The sequence below is a fragment of the Elephas maximus genome, chromosome 10 (genome assembly GCF_024166365.1).
Source record: "Elephas maximus indicus isolate mEleMax1 chromosome 10, mEleMax1 primary haplotype, whole genome shotgun sequence".
Taxonomy (NCBI): Eukaryota; Metazoa; Chordata; class Mammalia; order Proboscidea; family Elephantidae; genus Elephas; species Elephas maximus.
The window spans coordinates 82,725,434-82,747,211 of NC_064828.1; the positions used below are offsets into that span (position 1 = coordinate 82,725,434).

At 42.5% G+C, this 21,778-nt stretch overlaps 1 protein-coding gene across 1 annotated transcript in view; it reads right to left on the reverse strand.

Moving 5' to 3' along the window:
- SLC8A3 (solute carrier family 8 member A3) overlaps window positions 1–21,778 on the reverse strand; it is a 200,372-nt gene that overhangs the window by 151,737 nt on the left and 26,857 nt on the right. Inside the window, exon 2 of the mRNA XM_049897952.1 lies at window positions 4,435–6,280. Coding sequence (XP_049753909.1) covers window positions 4,435–6,218 — 1,784 coding nt within the window. The 5' untranslated portion in view covers window positions 6,219–6,280. The remainder of the gene's footprint in view (window positions 1–4,434; window positions 6,281–21,778) is intronic.

Below are 21,778 nucleotides of genomic sequence, written 5' to 3' on the forward strand. Positions count from 1 at the left end.
AGTCTGCCACTTGTTTAGTGAGGGAGCCTACTGTCAGGAGCCTTATCTCAATGAGGTTTTGTTATTGTAACCAGTAGGCAAAGCCATAATTATCATGCAATACTGTAAGGCTAGTCACAAAGGTAGGGATTCTTCTGGATACCTCAAGAGTATCCCTCTCAAATGTAAAGGGTTTATTGTAATGCGGGTGTAAACCAATCATGTACCCACTTCCTCCCCAGGACTGTCACTACTGCATCCTTAGTGAAGGTTACTTTAAAAAGTTTAATGGTGTGACACACAGAGGAGGGAACTGTAACTCTTCTTGTGTTGAACCTATCTCAACCATAGCACTTTTCCCCTGTGTTTTGACTCTACGTCTCATATGCCTCTCCACTGAAGGGTAAGATCCTTGAGAGCAGAAATGCCAGCTTGTCCTATCCATTTATTTATCCCCAGCATCTAGGAATGTACCTAGTACACAGCAGATATTTAATCAATGTTTGTTGAATGAGCAGGCACCTTCTATGAGCAGCCACTGCGTTCCAGGTATATTTTCTTCATATTGGTATTTAGTGCTTATCAGTATAGATATTATTCTTATCTTTCCAAAAAAAAAAAAAAAAAAACTGGGACTCAGGCATATGAAGTGACTTGTCCAAAGCTACAGCCAGCGAGAGATGGATTCACATCTGTTCGTCAGGCCCCAAAGTTCATGATTTTCCATCCTGCCATGCTGCTGCAGGCACCCTTAAAGAAGTAAAGCATAAGAACCAACTCGTGGGCCCTAAAATGTTGATACGGCATAGGCCCCATCTCAACCTGATTAAATTTAGAGGAGTGTGGTGATGGCAAAACTGACAGTGCTACCGTCTTGGTAGGCAAACAAAGCCACTCAAAGATGAGGGGATTAGAAAACTGAATTGTTCAGACATCACACAGCTCCAAGGACCTGGAAGGTTTCAGTTCCAGTTTCTAAATTGGTATTGCAATAACAGGGCTTTAAGGAAGGAGTTCATTTAGGACTATACAGCTTCAGAAGATGGGTTCTAGCTAAGCTGGGGTTGAAACTTGAAATTGAAAAGCAAGCATTCATGATTCAACTAAACAAGTCACTTGAAAAGCTACTTTCCTTTCGGGGTCTTGTGGTTTGGTCAAGAGCTTTTGGAGTCTTTCTACTCTAAGTCTGGATCAGCAGCATCAGGAGCTTGTTAGAAATGCAGAATCTCAAGCACTATGCTAGACCTATAGAATCATATTCTGCATTTTACCGAGACCCCTGGGTGATTCATATGCACATTAAACTTGAGAAGCTCTGCTCTAATAGTCTAAGGCCCTTTCTGGCTCTAATATTTTGTATTTAGGTTAGGACCCTTCACAGTAACAAAACAAAAACTAGTATTTTCATTACTTAGGGTCAAATAGAGATCTCTCTTTTCAATGTAAATAAGATGATCGCTTTGGAAGAATATTGTTAATTCATCAATATTACTATTAAAGGCTGTCATTTACTGAGCACATACCATGTATCAGGTACTAGCACACAGTATTTCAAATCATCGTAACAGCCCATCAAGAGAGAGATTATTATCCCCAATTTACTGATGAGGAAGTGATCTCATAGGTTAAGAAATTTTCCCCAAATCACAGGGCTAGATCAGCAGTAGAGCTAGAATTTTAACCCAGTGTGTTTAGAGCCCCTGGTTTTTCTGCTAGATCATTCTGCCTCTAGTTGTAAAGCTACAGTTTAAAATATCAAGGGTAGGACTGCTATCTCAGGATAGACCAGCATGTTTTGGACTCACTATTCTGCAATGATGAAGACCAAAAATGTAGATCTATACTGAAGTCTCTGAAAATAACACAAAGGAAGAGAAGGGAACTTAGACTTGTTCTTCAAGGTCCTAGATACCTTAGAATCTCAAATTTCTGGAGACTGACATCCATTTAGAACCAGTATCACCCAGGAGTGATCATTCCTGAAGCTCATTTACATCAAGATATTATGCCAGCTGAAAACACGAATGAGTTTGAGAAAGGGTTAGTCATATTCAGAGATTATAGGTGCACAATTGATTATTAATGGGATGAAAAATTCAGGAGCCAAGCCTCTGATTTCTCAAAAACCACCCTTCCATGCCATTGGTTGATAGGACACTGGACTGGAGAAACCACCAAAATAAAAATCCAAACCTTGCCCTTTGAGCCAATTCCAACTCATAGGGACCCTATAGGACAGAGTAGAATTGCTCCATAACGTTTCCAAGGAATGGCTGGTGGATTCAAACTGCCGACCTTTCGGTTAGCAGCCAAGTTCTTAACCACTGTACCAGCAAGGCTCTGGAGGAACCACAAGTCTGTCCAATTATGGCTAATGCTGTAGTCTTGATGCCATTTAATAACTGACAATAACCTCTTATATACTGACATGTGTGAAATTTCCCAGAGCTTGTGTTCCCAGCCAGGGCCTTTTCTTCATTTGTACGTATAAATACTCTACCCAGAGCACATATATTCTCTGGAAGGCACAGGTTTTTACTTATGCTAACAAATTATTATCCTTCCCAGCAAAATGACTAAACATAGTCTTAATAAATCAATTTGTCAATGGGTATTTCACTTTCTGGAGATAATGTCCCTTGTTCCATTTTTGGCTAGTACAATTATAGCTTACACTGAGCTCCTGCATCTGTGGTTCAGAAAATCTTTGAGCTAGAAGGAACTACCAAAGATCTGACCCTGCCTCCAAGCAAGAAAAGTACTTTTAGTCCCACTTTGCAGATGAGACAGTTTAGTCCCAGAGGCACAAAATGACTTGCCCAAGGTCACATTATTAGGAAGAAACTGAGTGAGGACAAGAGCAGAGGACCCTGGGTCACTTATCTCTGCTGCCAACAGAACCCAACCTTCTTTGAGTTTTGTCCCACAGCTGGACATGATAAGAAGTACTTCTGTGACATGTCTTCCTAGATTCTGGGCCTCCCTTCTCCATGTGTTCCTTCCCTCACACTTCTAGTAGTGGTACATTTTCATTTCTCACTGAAAAAAATGTTATTAGCAGATTCTTAGAATAGTTTGACATCACCTCTTCTACATTATAAAAACAAAACAAAACCATTGCCATTGAGTCAATTCCAACTCATGGTGACCCCATGTGTTACAAAGCAGAACTGCCCCATAGGGTTTTCTTGTCTGTTATCTTTACAGAAGCAGTTCACCAGGCCTTTCTTCTGAGACACTACTGGGTGGGTTCTAACTGCCAACCTTTAGGTTAGTAGTCAAGTGCAAACCGTCTGTGCCACCCAGGGACCTTTCCTCCTTCACATCTTCTCCTGTAACTGCTTATTGCTTGTGGACATGAGCAAGGAATTCAGAGGCAAGGTTCCTCTTTCTCATCTCTGTCCTTTTTGGCCACCCCAGTAGAGCCTTATAACTCCCTTCATAAACTGTAAATCATGGAGAAAGTCACTCTGCTTTTTTCTCCAAAGCTATCCATCTGGGAAAAGAACAGAGCACCCAATTAGCAAGGAGATTCAATGGCGAGAGGCCTTAAGGAGATAGAGGCAATAGAAGTGTAATATGCACAGTTTCTGAAGGACTAAATGGGGCAGTGACCTGAGAAGAAGTATTTCAGGAGAATCCTGGACTGTGAAAAAAGATGACCACACAGAGACACATGCTATCCCACAATTCCTAAGAGGCTTCTCCTTCACTGCTTAGTCAGATCTGGGAGTTTAAACAGTGACTAAACACAGGTGGCAACTGTCCTGGGAGCTCTGCTTCTCCAAGATACTTCTAGGACCCAAGTTGTATTGACTCATCTCACCTAAGCTGGGCAAGTTTCATGCCATAAAATAGCCTATGGACATTTAAAGAGATTGCCAAGTTTTAACCAATTTTGCAATTTCCAAATTGAAGGAGTTGTACCTGAAATCTGGTTATACAATACAACTGCAGTACAGTACCAGGGGGAAAAAAGGCCAGTGCCATTTGCTTTCTTGAGGATGACCTGATTGGACCAGAATGGTAAGGGTTGACTTCAAAGCTCATGTAAGCCCTTGGCATGAGGACAGAAGGAAGGAGAGCCCCAAGCAGTCTCCTATTTTGTGCTTAGTCACAAGTATTCCCCAAAACCTGATATCATATAACTTCTGTCACCCCCCACCACCCACCTCCATCAGCCATCATTTTGGGTTTCAGTGGACAAAATGTTCTGTCTCCTTAGATCCTGCCACAGAATTCCTTGCCCAGAAACAATTTAACATGAGGAAACTGAAGGAAAGTTTGCAAGCAGAACCTGCCCAGTAATGTCTGCTGATCCTGCATACCTGTGATGGAACCAAAATTTAACATAAACACAAACACAAGGAAGACTTTTAAAGAGTGATATAGGATGATAGAAGGAAATGGCAAGGGATGCGGAGGGGGCGGTTAGAATAAGGAAAAGTTACTTACACAGTTTCATCATTCTTGAATTCCAACTCTCCATATGTGTCTTCGAAGTCCTCACCACCACCCTTGGCTGTCCCTTCTACTGTCCTAAAGGGGACGATGACTGTGCCCCGGGCACCTGATGTCCGCAGAACCTTGACCTCCATGACACCAATACTCTCACTGACATGAATAGTATCACATTCAAAAGTGAAGATGCCTGCATGGTCATCATCCAAGATGGTGACTGTGGCCACACAAGGGGATGCTAGGACAGCCCGAGGCAAGGGAAGACTGTTGAATATTGCTGGAGGCATGCCCTCCTCCTGCTGATCTTCCTCCATGCGTACATTGCTCAGCCTCACAAAGAAGTGTTCATCCTCCTCAAAGATGTCATCATCTATGATACCAACAGAGAACTCCTTCTGGGTCTCTCCTGGCTTCAGAACGACAGTGCCCTCTGTGAACTCATAGTCAGCCCCTGCATTAGCAGAACCATCTTCTGTTTTGTAGTCCACATACATGGTCTTGGACGTGTCCCCGCCTTTCCTTACCACTGTCAGGAGTACAGCCCCACAGTTCTCCAGGCACTGGTAGGAACATGGATCAAAGAAGACCTTGGAGACAAAGTCCTCAGGCTCATCGGTATGCACCTCACTCATGCTGGAGGTCTTCTTGGCTTGTTCTGCTGCATGTTTCTTTAGGATATTACCTGCACCAGTCATCATACGAGTGGCTTGGATCCGGTAGAAGGCGCGGCTCTTCTGTTGGTGGGAAAGGGCATAGTAATTGGCCATCTCCACCAGCTGATCTAAGTCCTTCTCTGGGTGTTTTTGCTTCAGATCCTTGAGAATCCGGATCATCTCCCTACGGGACTCATCAACTTCCTTCCCTTCCAGGGCCACCAGGTTTCCATCTAGAAAGTGGGAATTCATCATTTTGCCATCCATCTCAATTCCCTTGGGGTGTTCACCTTCTGTCTCTATGATTATTCCTCGGTGTTTATCTGTACGGTACTTTTTATGCATGTATTTGTAGAAGAGCATTCGCCTATCTGCCACCCAGGCTAGAAGGACACACACTGGAAAGAAAAAGAGAGTGAGGAGGCCTTCCCAAACCTGGACCACACCAGGAGAAAAGACTGCCAGGATCATATAGAGCCAGATGTAGGCAAAGATGCTCCAAGCGGCAGTAACAAAGAAGACTCGTAGGTGCTTGATCTTTCGAGTCTCTCCATCAGGGATCACATAGACACAGATGCCAATGATGATGAACATGTTGAAGGCTGCACTGCCTACGATGGTTGAAGGTCCCAGATCACCAGCAATGAACCCATGACCACATACCTCAATTAAAGAGAGGAGGATCTCAGGAGCAGAGGAGCCCAATGCCATAAGGGTCAGGTTAGAGACAGTTTCATTCCAGACCCGAATCGTGGTTGTGCTGGTCTCTCCATTGGGCTTTTTGATAGTCACCTCCCTTTCTTGAGAGGTAATGACTTCAATAGATGCCATGAAGCGATCAGCAATGATGGACACTCCAAGGAACATGTATATCAGGGCCACAAAATAGACAATGACCCTGGCGATCTTGTCCCCAAGGGAAGGGTTCTCCGGGTACCAGATTGGTAAGATGACACCCTCCTTGCACTCCGATGACCCTGAACAGGACTCATTGTTCTGCCCTGTGCTGGGCACATCCCCTGAGCCACCAGCCTCTGCACGGAGACCATTCAGGAAGAGCACAAAAGTAACCAGCCCAAAATGGAGGAAGGCAGAGGTGAGAGGCTGCAACCGTAACCACGCCATACACGAGACTTAGCCACTGGCTTCCACCGCAGCACCAATGGTCCTCCTGACAGGCCAGAGACCTGGAAAAGACCAGAGAGGCAGTAAAAGGCACGAGGCAGGAAGAGAGCAAACAGGAGGTTCCCACCCATACAAACTGATGCTCCACCTCAAGCAACGTATTGTATTAACATATGGGGCAGTCTCTTCACTTGGGAAAATAGATGTCAATGGGAGGCACAAATAGCTGCTCTGTCCTTAGGACCATCTGGTGGAGACTGAGTTGAAGAATGGCTTAAAATAGTTGGGAATACTGGTAAGGAAACATAAGCAATACCCTTCTAGTCCTGTCTCCTAACTCCACTGTTAACCGGGAGTTCTCAAGAATAACCTTAAAATTGGCTGAATATGACCTGAATTTTTGTCTCCACTTATACATTTTCCAGGGTTTTCAGCCTTCCTTACCGTACTGTCATCATATTCAAGAATCTAGCATAACATAGAAGTTCAAGAATGCATATTGAATGAAATTGTATCATGGGCTAGTCCTCTAGATAGAACATGCTGCTCTGTGTGTAACTGAAACCCACTTGGGAAAAACCTCTTCCCCAAACCTGAAACTTCTAGGGGCAATCTATACTTCTGAGATTGCTTGGGAAGTAAAGTGAATTGATTCCATGGTGAATGCTACCTGCACTGCACCTAAATTGAGGCCCAGTAAGCTGTGCCCAACACTCAGTCCATAGCCCTCAATCCTCCTGTTGAATATATTTATGAAACAATTTAGGCAGCCAGTTACAGAAAGATAATCAATCAGCCACTCAAATTCCAAATCTCAACAATGAAAGGGCCAAGTGTAGAAATCACTGCTAATAAAACATGCAAGCGGCTGTACAAATTAGTTTCTTTTTAATTGTGCTTTAAGTGAAAGTTTACAATTCAAGTCAATTTCTCATACAAAAAATTATACATACCTTGCTATGTAACCCTAGCTGTTCTCCCCCTCTCCTCCTGCATACTCCTCCTCTCCACCCTGTATTCCCCGGGTCCATTCAACCAGCTCCTGCCCCTTTCTGCCTTCTCATCTTGCCTCCAGACAGAAGCTACCCACATAGTCTCACATGTCTACTTGAGCTAAGAAGCACAGTCCTCACAAGCATCATTTTGTGTCTTATAGTTCAGTCTAATCTTTGTCTGAAGAGTTGGCTTCGGGAATGGTTTTAGTTTTGGGCTAACAGAGAATCCGAGGGCCATGACCTCTGGGGTCCCTGCAGGCTCAGTCAGACCATTAAGTCTGGTCTTTTTCCTAGACTTTGAGGTCTGTATCTCACTTTTCCCCTGCTCCATCAGGGATTATCTGTAGTGTTCCCTGTCAGGGAAGTCATTGGTGGTAGCTGGGCACCATCTAGTTCGTCCAGTCTCAGGCTGATGGAGTTTCTGGTTTATGTGGCCCTTTTTTTCTCTTGGGTTACTATTTCCTTGTGTCTTTGGTGTTCTTCATTCTCCTTTACTCTAAGTGAGTTGAGACCAATTGATGCATCCTAGATGGCCACTTGCCAACCTTTAAGACCCCAGATGCCACTCACCAAAGTGGGATGTAGAACGTTTTCTTAATAAACTTTGTTATGACAGTTGACCTAGATGTCTCTCCAAAACATGGTCCCCAGACCCCTGTCCCTACTGCTCTGTTCCTCGAAGTGTTTTGTAGTATTCAGGAAACGTCTTAGCTTTTGGATTAGTTCAGTTGTGCCGACTTCCCCCGTATTGTGTGTTGTCCTTCCCTGCACCTAAAATAATTCTTGTCTACTATTTAATTAGTGAATATCCCTCTCCCTCCCCCCACACCCTCATAACCATCAAAGAATGTTTTCCTCTTTGTTCGAACCTTTTCTTGAGTTCTTGTGATAGTGGTCTCATACAATATTTGCCCTTTTGCCACTGACTAATTTCACTCAGCATAATGCCCTCCAGATTCCTCCATGTTATGAGATGTTTCACAGATCCATCCTTGTTCTTATTCCATTGTGTGATTATACCATAATTTGTTTAGCCATTTGTATGTATTAGTTTTTTGTTTTTTAACTGTTGACATGATTTCAGATGAAATGTGGTCTTGTCTCCTGGTCTCAAACCACAAAAAGGTCAGCATGAGTTCAAAAGAATAGGAAGCAACTCAACTGAAACTACAGACTCATCTTTAGATAGGTGGAAGAGGAATGCAGATAACCATGCAATAGCTAAAGAAATGCAACTTGCCCATTTTTCCCTCTCTGATTCAACCATATGGGGTACTTTTAGTAATACAGAAATTCTGATTGGTATTTGTATAGCACTTTAGAGGATTCACTATGAGTCGGAATCGACTCGACGGCAGTGGGCTTGGTTTAGTTTTTTAGAGGAGTCAGTCCTTGTCCTCCATACCTGGTCCTCCTTCTCCACTGTTTCCCACCTCAGAAAGTATCACCTCCATCCAACCAGTTACTCATGCTAGAAAATGGGTGTTAATCTGCAAGCTTCCCTCTCCCTGCTGCCCCTTAACTGATCAGCACTAAATCCTACAAACTCTACCTCCATCTTACCACTACCCACTACCCTCACAGTCCAAGCCTACACTATGCCTCACTTGATAAATCTATTGCAGTAGCCTCCTATCTGAACTCATCGCTCCAACTCTTGTCACGCTCAACTCCGCTTTCTTCATACAGGCACCAAAAAAATAAATAAATAACAAACCCATTCCGACTTATGACCACCCAATGTATTAGAGTAGAACTGCTCCATAGGGTTTTCTTGGCTGTAATCATTATGGGAGCAGATCACCAGGCCCCTCTTACGAAGCACTGCTGGGTGCGTTCAAACCACCAATCTTTAGGTTAGCAGTCTAACATAAACCCAGTCATCTTTTAAAAAATCAAACCTAAATATATCACTTTCCTATTTGAAGCCCTTCAGTAGTTTCCCTTGCTCGTAACATAAAGACCAGATTTCTCGACATGACCAACAAAAACTTGCAAGAGTTACTCACTGCATTTTTTATCATTCTCCCTCTTACTACACTTTAGTAACACTGGTCTTCATTTCAGCTCCTGCTTTACACCAAGTTATTTTCTGCCCCAGGATCTTTGCACATGCCATTATCTATATCTGAAATGGCTGTTTTTTCTTTGCACCCTACTCTTATAAATGCTTTAGTTCTCAGCTTAAGTGTCGCTGTCTCAGAAAAGCTTTTCCTCATCCCTAAAAATGTCCCTTTGTTATATTCTCTCATCACACCTTTAGTTTTCATTCATGGTATTTATGAAATTTTGAAATTACATGTTGTCTTGGAATTATGTCCCCCCCAAAATATGTGCATCAATTTGGCTGGGCCATGATTCCCAGTATTGTGTGGTTGTTCTCCATTTTGTGATTATAATTTTATGTTAAAGAGGATTAGGGTGGGATTATAACACCCTTACTAAGGTCACATCCCTGATCCAATGCAAAGGGAGTTTCCTTAGGGTGTGGCCTGCACTACTTTTTATCTTACAAGAGATAAAAGGAAAGGGAAGCAAGCAGAGAGATGGGGGACCTCATATCACCAAGAAAGCAGTGCTGGGAGCAGAGTGCATCCTTTGGACCTGGGATCCCTGCTTGGAGAAGCTCCTTGACCATGGGAAGACTGAGGACAAGGACCTTCCTCCAGAGCTGACAGAGAGAAAGCCTTCCCCCAGAGCTAACACTCTGAATCTGGGCTTTTAGCTTACTTTACTGTGAAGAAATAAATTTCTCTTTGTTAAAGCCATCCACTTGTGGTACTTCTGTTATAGCAGCACTAGATGAGTAAGTCACAAGTTTTTTGTGGGGTGATATGATCAATATCTAGATCATCCATTAAACTATAAATGACCTATTCTGTTTGCTGTGGTATCCCAAGTAGTTCATAGTAGGTGCTCAGTAATTGTAAGTTTTTGAGTGAATAAATGTAGCCACAAAGGAAGCATCCTCAGACACCAGTCTTCTTAAAGCCATTTTATGGTCTGAATTATAATAATTTATTTTGAAAAAATATAGAGCTCTCATAGACAAATATTGACTTGATTTTAGAGGCTGTGTTAAAAACTCATTGCCGTTAAGTTGATTCCAACTCATGGTGACCTCATGTGTTACACGTTAGAACTGTGTTCCATAGGGCTTTCTTTGCTGCAAATTTTTTTTTTAATTGTACTTTAGATGAAGGTTTACAGATCAAGTTAGTTTCTCATTAAATAGTTAATACACATATGCACGTCAACACTCCCCTCTTCTCAACTTTGGGATCCTATTACTAGCTTTCCTCTCCCCTCCTGCCCTCTCATCCTTGCCTCTGAGCTGGTGTGCCCATTTAGTCTCATTTTGTTTTGTTTTATGGGCCTGCCTAGCCTTCGGCTGAAGGGTGAAGGTCAGGAGTGACTTCAGTCCTGAGTTAAAAGGGTGTCCAGGGTCCATAATCTTGGGGTTTCTCCAGTCTCTCAGACCAGTAAGTCTGGTCAGATGTAATCTTTATGGGAGCAAATCAACAGACCTTTCTACTGTGGCACTGCTGGGTGGGCTCGAACCACCAAACTTTAGGTAAGCAGTTGAGTTCAAACCATGTGCTCCACTTAGGGACTTTAGAGGCTATGTAGGACCCTTTTATGAGGGCAGTGGTGGTTCAGTGGTAGAATTCTCACCTTCTATGCAGGAGACCAGGGTTGATTCCCTGCCAATGCGCATCATGTGCAGCCACCACCCGTCTATCAATAGTGTCTTTGTGTGTTGCCATGATGCTGAACAGGTTTCAGCAGCTATCATTTTTTTATCAGACTAAGATAGACTAGGAAGAAAAGCCTAATGATCTACTTCCAAAAATCAGCCAGTGAAAACCCTATGTCAAAAGAGTAAAAAGAAACCCTGACCTCTGGGAAAAAAAATTTTGGTTACAACATATTCGACAAGGGTCTAATCTCTAAAATTTATAAAATACTTCAACACCTCAACACTGAAAAAGACAAATAATCCAATTTAAAAAATGGGCAAAGGATTTGAACAGACATCTCACCAAACAAGACATTCAGGTGGCTAACATACACATGAATACTCACAATCATTAGCCATTAGAAAAATGCAAATTAAAACTACAATGAGATACCATCTGTCTTAGGCTGGGTTTTCTAGAGGAGCAAAACCAGTGAAGTGTATATATACATATATATGTACATATATGTAGAGAGAGAGATTTATTTCAAGGAAATGGCTCACACCATTGTAGAAGCTGGCAAGTCCCAAGTCTGTGGGTCAGGCATCAGGCTGGAGGCTTCTCCTGATTCACGTAGCTGCAGGGGCTGACAAACCCAAGATCAGAAGGTCAGATAGCAGGCCACTGGCTCACAGGCTGCAGAGACTGAAGAATCTCGAGATCAGCAGGTAAGCTGCTAGCTCAAGTCCCAAGAACCAGAGGTCAGATGATGATGAGCTGGATGCAGGATCCAGAACAACAGCCTTGAGTTAGGCCACATCTCCAAGGAAACTCCCTTTCAACTGACTGGCTGCTCATAGTAGATCTCATCATGAAATCGATTACATCATAACATAACTGACAATTTACATCATTAAATAACTGGCAAGCCACTAAGAATCATGGCCCAGCCAAGTTGATACCATAACCATCACACTCCACCCATTGTCAATGCAGCATCTGCACACATCTCCTTGAACCATTCATATCTCTACATCAGTACATTTATAGTCATATTTGCACCTAACAGGATACAACGAACACTGAAAACATACTAGCCCCATTTATATCTTAATATTTTATTAGTGAAGAAAACAAAAATATTTTATGTATGTATATAAGGAAAAAATACTCATAACAACTACTGTCTTTGTATCTGCAACTGATCACGTGGTCATAGCTGGTATTTAAAACTATCTTCTTCCACCACCCATTCTGTGTTTCCTTTACCCTCAGTAAGCACTTCTGCTGGTTGTGGTCTTTTGCCTAGTAAAAAAAAAAAAAAAAAAAAAGTTTTTTTTTTTTAGTAGAGGGACCCAAATCATCATTCCTGAAGGATCTGGGCCATTAGTAGTTATGTCAGACTTGGGTGGCTGTAGATTTCCATTGAGTTTTATCACAGGGCAGGGTAGTACTAAGAGATACCCTAAGGGATCTCCTGTATTCCAGACATACTCTTCTTTACCTCCATTAGGCAATATCAATCTGATTTCCCCTTGATAATCAGGATCAATCACACCAGCCAGTATGGTAACTCCCTTCTTTGCCTGTTGATCCAGAGGCATGAGGAATCCAAGGTGGCTGGGTGGCATTCTTAACTTCCATTTCACTGGAATCACTGTTCTGTCTCCAGGTGGGAGTATTCTTCCCTTTGGAACTAAGACTTCTAGACCCTCAGAGCACAGGGTCACAGGGACAGGGAGTGAAAATTTTGTGAGTGGTTCACTAGGAGTAATAGTGAGTGCTGCCACTCCCATTTCTACCCCTTGATTCCTGGACCCATGAATCCTGGCTATAGGAAAAATGGCACCATATATAGGATGCTGGTTTAGAGCATATACAGCCTCCTAGAGAACACTGTCCCAACCCTGCAAGGTATTGCCACCTAGCTGGTGCTGTAATTGTGTCTTTAAAAGGCCATTCCATTGTTCTATCAAGCCAGCTGCTTCAGGATGGTAAGACCAGTGAATTCCATGAGCATGGGCCCATTGCCTCATTTCATTTGCTGTAAAGTGAGACCCTTGATCCAAGGCGATGCTGTGTGGGATACCATAATGGTGGATAAGGCATTCTATAAGTCCACAGATGGTAGTTTCGGCAGAAGGACTGCATGCAGGGAAGATAAATCCGTATCCAGAGTGTCTGTTCTAGTCAGAACAAAACACTGCCCTTTCCATGATGGAAGTGGTCCAATATAACCAACCAGTATTAATTTGTTCAAGCAATGAAACCACATCTGGAATAGCAGCTGCAAGTGGAGTCATCACCTGGTTAAGTTTTTGATAATCTTCTGTCATTCTCCAAGGTCTACCTGTTTTTTGCACAGGCCAAATAGGCAAGTTGAATGGGGATGTGGTGGGAATCAACACCCCTGCATCCTTAAAGTCCTTGATGTTGGCAGTAATCTCTGCCATCCCTCCAGGAATGTAATATTGCTTTGGGTTTACTATTTTCCTAAGTAGGGGCAGTGCTAATGACTTCCATTTAGTCTTTCCTACCATAATAGCCCTTAATCCACTTGTCAGAATTTAATGTGGGGGCTCTGCCAAGTATGTGTATTCCAATTATGCATTCTGGAACTGAGGGAATCACTACAGGATGGGTTTGGGGCCCCGCTGGACCCACTGTAACACAGACATGAGTTAAGACTTGATAAATAACCTGACTTCCATATGCCCCCACTCTGACTGGTGGGCCACAGTGACATTTTGGGTCTCCTGGAATTACTGTTACTATGGAGCCAGTGCCCAGTAATTCCTAAAAAGTCTGATTATTTCCTTTTCTCCAGTGAACAGTCACTCTTTTAAAAAGCCATACATACCTTTGGGGAAGGCTGGGAGAGAGATTAACAGTATAAATTTTTGGCAGCATATTGGAGTCCTTTCTCATGGTGACCTCACCTCCCCTTCATTCAAAGGGTTGTGGGTATTAAAACTCACTCAATCTGGGAATTGATTGAGGGGCTGTGACTCTCTATTCTGGCAATTCGAGTTAGACTGCTATTTAGCTGACCTAAAATTCATCTGTTTGTACAGATCAAGCAAATATTTAGTAGATTTCCTACCTGTTTTACTCCTAGGGACACCACGACTAAGTAGCCAATGCCATAAATCCATATGAGTCAGACTATTCTAGTTACTGCTTTGACTCTGCTATTACAGTAACCATGCCCGTCTTTCCCCACATGTCTGTCAGTTTCTTGTACTATGGGGGCTTGCGCGTTGCTGTGATGCTGGAAGCTATGCCACAGGTATTCCGATACCAGCAGGCTCACCCACAGAGGACAGGATTCAGGTGAGCTTCCACATTAAGACAGACTAGGAAGAAGGACCTGGCAATCTACTTCTGAAAAGCATTAGCCAGTGAAAACCTTATGAATAGCAGCGGAACATTATCTGATATAGTACTGGAAGATGAGCCCCCCAGGTCAGAAGGCGCTCAAAAGATGACCGGGGAAGAGCTGCCTCCTCAAAGTGAGTCGACCTTAATGACGTGGATGGAGTAAAGCTTCCGGGACCTTCATTTGCTGATATGGCACGAATCAAAATGAGAAGAAACAGCTGCAAACATCCATTAGTAATCGGAAGCTGGAATCTACGACGTATGACTCTAGGAAAATTGGAAATCATCAAAAATGAAATGGAACACATAAACATCAATATCCTAGGCATTAGTGAGCTGAAATGGACTGGTATTGGCCATTTTGAATCAGACAATCATATAGTCTACTATGCTGGAAATGACAACTTGAAGAGGAATGGTGTTGCATTCATCTTCAAAAAGAACGTTTCAAGATCTATCCTGAAGTACAACGCTGTCAGTGATAGGATAATATCCATACGCCTACAAGGAAGACCAGTTAATACGAGTATTATTCAAATTTACGCACCAACCACTAGGGCCAAAGATGAAGAAATAGAAGATTTTTATCAGCTGCTGCAGTCTGAAACTGATCGAACATGCAATCAAGATGCATTGATAATTACTGGTGATTGGAATGCGAAAGTTGGAAACAAAGAAGAAGGATCAGTAGTAGGAAAATATGGCCTTGGTGATAGAATCAATGCCAAATATCAAATGATAGAATTTTGCAAGACCAACGACTTCATTGCAAATACCTTCTTTCACCAACATACACGGCGACTATACACATGAACCTCACCAGATGGAACACACAGAAATCAAATTGACTACATCTGTGGAAAGAGACAATGGAAAAGCTCAATATCATCAGTCAGGACAAGGTCAGGGGCTGACTGTGGAACACACCATCAATTGCTCATATGCAAGTTCAAGCTGAAACTGAAGAAAATCAGAGCAAGTCCACAAGAGCCAAAATATGACCTTGAGTATTACCACCTGAATTTTGAGACCATCTCAAGAATAGATTCGGTGCATTGAACTCTAGTGACCAAACACCAGACGAGTTGTGGAATGACATCAAGGACATCATCTATGAAGAAAGCAAGAGGTCACTGAAAAGAAAGAAAAGACCAAGACGGGTGTCAGAGGAGACTCTGAAGCTTGCTCTTAAGTGTCGAGCAGCTAAAGCAAAAGGAAGAATTGATGAAGTAAAAGAACTGAACAGAGATTTCAAAGGGCCTCTCGAGAAGACAAAGCAAATTATTATACTGACATGTGAAAAGAGCTGGAGATGGAAAACCAAAAGGGAAGAACACGCTCAGCATTTCTCAAGCTGAAAGAACTGAAGAAAAAATTCAGGCCTTGAGTTGCAATAGTGAAGGATTCCATGGGGAAAATATTAAACGATGTAGGAAGCATCAGAAGAAGATGGAAGGAATACACAGAGTCATTATACCAAAAAGAGTTAGCCAATGTTCAACCATTTCAAGAGGTGGCATATGATCAGGAACCGATGGTGCTGAAGGAAGAAGTCCAAGCTGCTCTGAAGGCATTGGCGAAAAACAAGGCTCCAGGAATTGATGGAATATCAATTGAGATGTTTCAACAAACAGATGCAGTGCTGGAGGTGCTCACTTGTCTATGCCAAGAAATATGGAACATTGAAAGCTGGAAAATGAATAAGGAAGACTGAGGAAGAATTGACGCCTTTGAATTGTGGTGTTGGCGAAGAATATTGAATATACCGTGGACTGCCAAAAGAATGAATAAATCTGTCTTGGAAGAAGTACAACCAGAATGCTCCTTAGGAGCAAGGAAGGCGAGACTGTGTCTTACATACTTTGGACATGTTGTCAGGAGGGATCAGTCCCTGGAGAAGGATATCATGTTGGCAGAGTACAGGGTCAGTGGAAAAGAAGAAGACCCTCAACGAGGTGGATTGACACGGTAGCTGCAACAATGAGCCCAAGCACGTTATGACTGTAAGGATGGCTCAGGACCGGGCAGTGTTTCGTTCTGTTGTGCATAGGGTTGCTATGAGTCGGAACCGACTCAACGGCACCTAACAACAACAACATGCCCATCTTGTCTTTGTCAATTGAGTGCCACCACTTGGCCCCTACTACCACAGGCTCCAAACAGCCCTGTTATAGTTACCCATTGTGTCTTAATTCAGTTAGGGCAATTCCCACGGTCAGATCTGACTTACATAAAATAGCAATCACAGCAGTCTTCAGGGAGGCTGAAGTTCCCTTCACAAATTTGTTCCTCACAGTTATGGTAAAAGGTATGTCCTCTGGGCACTCCATGTATGGGTCTGTTGGTCTAACCTGATAAATCCACTTTAGCATGCCAATTTCCCTAAACCTTTGGATACCTTCTTCTATAGTATACCAAGGCAGGTCTGGTACTTCAACTTGATTTAGTGTAGGCCACCACATAATCCATGCTTCAGTGAACCAGCCAAATGAACTATTAGATTCTTTCCTAACCTCTTGCAGTTCTTTTGGAGTGTATCATACCTCCTCCTGGCTCATACTTTGTACTTCATCTTTTGGGGCTCACTGGGACTTAAGACTAGTTACACATCTTGAAAGAAAAATAAGTGGTGGGTATGTGTTCCGAGAACATTCGGCAATATCCTCTAAGGCATCTGCCTCAGGTGATGCTCCAGGCAATGACTCAGATGCTTCCCCTGGGGATGGCTCAGACAAAGCCTCTTCAGACACAGCTGGGTTAATCTCATCAGATAGGGTGAAGGGGCTAATGGTTTTACTGGCAAGGGTTACCTGGCAAACAAAGATGGAGTAATCTCTTCAGAAGGGAGTGAGAGGGCTGGTTCTGTTGGTCGGAGTGATTCAATGGAATTTAGGGGCTCAGGGTCCCCAGCTTCCTGATTATCTTCTCATATGTCTCCATTCCAAGTTTCAGGTCCCATTTCTTTTCAATCAATGCCCTCACTTTAACCTCAGATACCATCGGAAGTTGGGAATTCAACTGACCTTGTAATTCAGCCATTCTTATGATAAGACTCTGGGTTTGGTTTTTGGCAATATCAGCTGTTACTACAAGAAATAAGGGCACGAGTTGCAACTTTCGGGTCATTTATGCAGCACTTGAGCTGTAACTCTGAAGCCCTGAGCTCATCTCTTTCTTTCACCACTTTGTCTAGCAAAAGTAGGACCAACCAAACAGCTTCCTTATACTTCTCATTCTGAAAAAGTTGTAGAAAAGTATCAAACATGCAATCACCCAGAGCCTTGCCTCTCACCAGTACTTGATTTATTGGTGGTGATGATATTTTGTGTACTTCTGTTGCCACCTCAAGCCATGGATTAGCAGTGCCCTCTTTACTGCTGGAAGCAGAATATCAACATCTTTAAGACTAATTAGGCTTGAGAACCAATTTAGAAAACTCATCCTTACAATTTTCTTTCTCTAGAACCACAGTTGGTAGCAAATGTCTTAGTCTAGGTTCTCTAGAGAAGCAAAACCAGTGAAGCGTGTATATATCTAGAGAGAGAGAGATTTATCTCAAGGAAATGTCTCATGCAGTTGTAGAGGCTGGCAAGTTTCAAGTCCATGGGTAAAGCATCAGGCTGGAAGCTTCTGTGTCAGATAGCTCCACGGGCTGACAAATTCAAGATCAGAAGGTGAGATGGTGGGCCGCTGGCTCACAGGCTGCAGAGATTGACGAATTCCAAGAATGGCAGGTGAGCTGCTAGCTCAAGTCCCAAGAGCCAGAAATCAGATGATCAAGAGCTGGATGTAGGATCCAGAGTGAGAGCCTTGCTGAAACATCCATTTATATACTGGAGACAGACCACACCCCCAAGGAAGCTCCCTTTCAACTGTTCAGCTGCTCATAACAGATCTCATCATGGAGTTGGTTACATCATAACATAACAGACAAATTACATCACTGTGTAACTGCCAAACTATATCACAACTGCCAAACCACTGAGAATCACAGCCCAGATAAGTTGACACACAGCCTCAACCATCAGACCATCTCATCTCGACAACATTGGCACTAATCCATAAAATACAAAATAGCAAATGTTGGAGAGGTTTTGGGGAGATTGGAACTCTTAGGCATGGCTGGTGGGAATGCAAGATGCTACATCCACTATGGAAAATGATATGACGCTTCCTCAAAAAACTAGAAATAGAAATACTGTATGATCCAGCAATCCCACTCCTAGTAATATATCCTAGAAAAATAAGAGCTGTCACACAAACAGACATGCACACCAACGTTCATTGCAACATTATTCACAACAACAAGACAGAAACAACCTAAGTGGCCATCAACGGCTGAATGGATAAGCAATTTATGCTGCATACGTACAATGGCTGTGTCATCTGCATAACGCAGGTTGTTAATGAGTCTTCCTCCAATCCTGATGCCTAGTTCTTCTTCATATAGTCCAGCTTCTCATATTATTTGTTCAGCATACAGATTAAATAGGTATGGTGAAAGAATACAACCCTGACGCACACCTTTCATGACTTTAAACCAATCAGTATCCCCTCGTTCTCTCTAAACAACTGCCTCTTGATCTATGTGAAGGTTCCTCATGAGCACAATTAAGTGTTCTGGAATTCCCATTCTTCGCAATGTTGTCCATAGTTTGTTATGATCCACACAGTCGAATGCCTTTGCATAGTCAATAAAACACAGGTAAACATCCTTCTGGTATTCTCTGCTTTCAGCCAGGATCCATCTGACATCAGCAATGATATCCCTGGTTCCACATCCTCTTCTGAAACCAGCCTGAATTTCTGGCAGTTTCCTGTTGATATACTGCTGCAGCCCTTTTTGAATGATGATCTTCAGCAAAATTTTGCTTGCATTTAATATTAGTATATTGTTCTACAATTTCCACGTTCGGTTGGATCACCTTTCTTGGGAATAGGCATAAATATGGATCTCTTCCAGTCAGTTGGCCAGGAAGCTGTCTTCCATATTTCTTGGCATAGACAAGTGAGCACCTCCAGCGCTGCATCTGTTTGTTGAAACATCTCAATTGATATTCCATCAATTCCTGGAGCCTTGTTTTTCACCAATGTCTCCAGGGCAGCTTAGACTTTCTCCTTCAGTACCATCAGTTCCTGATCATATGCCACCTCTTGAAATGGTTGAACATCGGCTAATTCTTTTTGGTATAATGACTCTGTGTATTCCTTCCATCTTCTTCTGATGCTTCCTACATCGTTTAATATTTTCCCCATGGAATCCTTCACTATTGCAACTCGAGGCTTGAATTTTTTCTTCAGTTCTTTCAGCTTGAGAAATGCCGAGCATGTTCTTCCCCTTTGGTTTTCCATCTCCAGCTCTTTTCACATGTCAGTATAATAATTTGCTTTGTCTTCTCGAGAGGCCCTTTGAAATCTCTGTTCAGTTCTTTTACTTCATCAATTCTTCCTTTTGCTTTAGCTGCTCGACGCTTAAGAGCAAGCTTCAGAGTCTCCTCTGACATCCATCTTGGTCTTTTCTTTCTTTCCTGTCTTTTCAGTGACCTCTTGCTTTCTTCATGGATGATGTCCTTGATGTCATTCCACAGCTCGTCTGGTGTTCGGTCACTAGCATTCAATGCACCAAATCTGTTCTTGAGATGGTCTCAAAATTCAGGTGGTAATACTCAAGGTCATATTTTGGCTCTTGTGGACTTGCTCTGATTTTCTTCAGTTTCAGCTTGAACTTGCATATGAGCAATTGATGGTGTGTTCCACAGTCAGCCCCTGACCTTGTCCTGACTGATGATATTGAGCTTTTCCATTGTCTCTTTCCACAGATGTAGTCAATTTGATTTCTGTGTGTTCCATCTGGCGAGGTCCATGTGTGTAGTCCCTGTTTACATTGGTGAAAGAAGGTATTTGCAATGAAGTCGTTGGTCTTGCAAAATTCTATCAATCGATCTCCGGCATTGATTCTATCACCAAGGCCATATTTTCCTACTACTGATCCTTCTTCTTTGTTTCCAACTTTCGCATTCCAATCACCAGTAATTATCAATGCATTTTGATTGCATGTTCGATCAGTTTCAGACTGCAGCAGCTGATAAAAATCTTCTATTTCTTCATCTTTGGCCCTAGCGGTTGGTGCATAAATTTGAATAATAGTCATATTAACTGGTCTTCCTTGTAGGCGTATGGATATTATCCTATCACTGACAGCGTTGTACTTCAGGATAGATCTGGAAACATTCTTTTTGACAATGAATGCAACACTATTCCTCTTCAAGTTGTCATTCCCAGCGTAGTAGACAATATGATTGTCTGATTCAAAATGGCCAATACCAGTCCATTTCAGCTCACTAATGCCTAGGATATCGATGTTTATGTGTTCCATTTCACTTCATTAACAACCTGCATTACGCAGATGACACAACATTCCTTGCTGAAAGTGAAGAGGCCTTGAAGCACTTACTAATTCAAAGACCACAGCCTTCAGTATGGATTACACCTCAACATAAAGAAAACAATAATCCTCACAACTGGACCAATGAGCAACACCATGATAAAAGGAGAAAAGATTGAAGTTGTCAAGAATTTCATTTTACTTGGATCCACAATCAACAGCCATGGAAGCAGGAGTCAAGAAATCAAAAGATGCATTGCATTGGGTAAATCTGCTGCAAAGGACCTCTTCAGAGTGTTGAAGAGCAAAGATGTCACCTTGAAGACTAAGGCGTGCCTGACCCAAGCCAAGGGATTTTCAATCCAATCATACGCATGTGAAAGCTGGAAAATGAATAAGGAAGACTGAAGAAGAATTGACACCTTTGAATTGTGGTGTTGGCGAAGAATATTGAATATACCATGGACTCGCAAAAGAATGAACAAATCTATCTTGGAAGAAGTGTGGCCAGGATGCTCCTTAGAGGCAAGGATGACGAGACTGCATCTTACATACTTTGGACATGTTGTCAGGAGGGATCAGTCCCTGGAGAAGGATATGCTTGGCAGAGTACAGGGTCAGCAGAAAAGAGGAAGACCCTCAACAAGGTGGATTGACACAGTGGCTGCAACAATGAGTTCAAGCATTAACAACGATTGTAAAGATAGCACAGGACTGGGCAGTGTTTCGTTCTGTTGTGCATAGGGTCACTATGAGTCAGAACTGGCTCAACTGCACCTAACAACAACAACAACACATACAATGGAAAACTATGCAATGATAAAGAATAATGATGAATCCATGAAACACACTGCAACATGGATGAACCTGGAGGGCATTATGCTGAGTGAAATAAGTCAATAAAAAAGGACAAATATTGTATTAGGCCTCTATCATAAAAATTCAAGGAAAGGTTTATAAATGGAAGAAAAAAAGCTTCGATGGAGGGAGGGGAGAGATGGGAAGGGGGAAATCGCTAGGTAGTAGATAAGTGTTAACTTTGGTGAAGGGAACAACACACAATATAGAGGAAGTGCGTACAACTTGATGGAGGCAATGTCACAGAAGCTTCTTAGACAC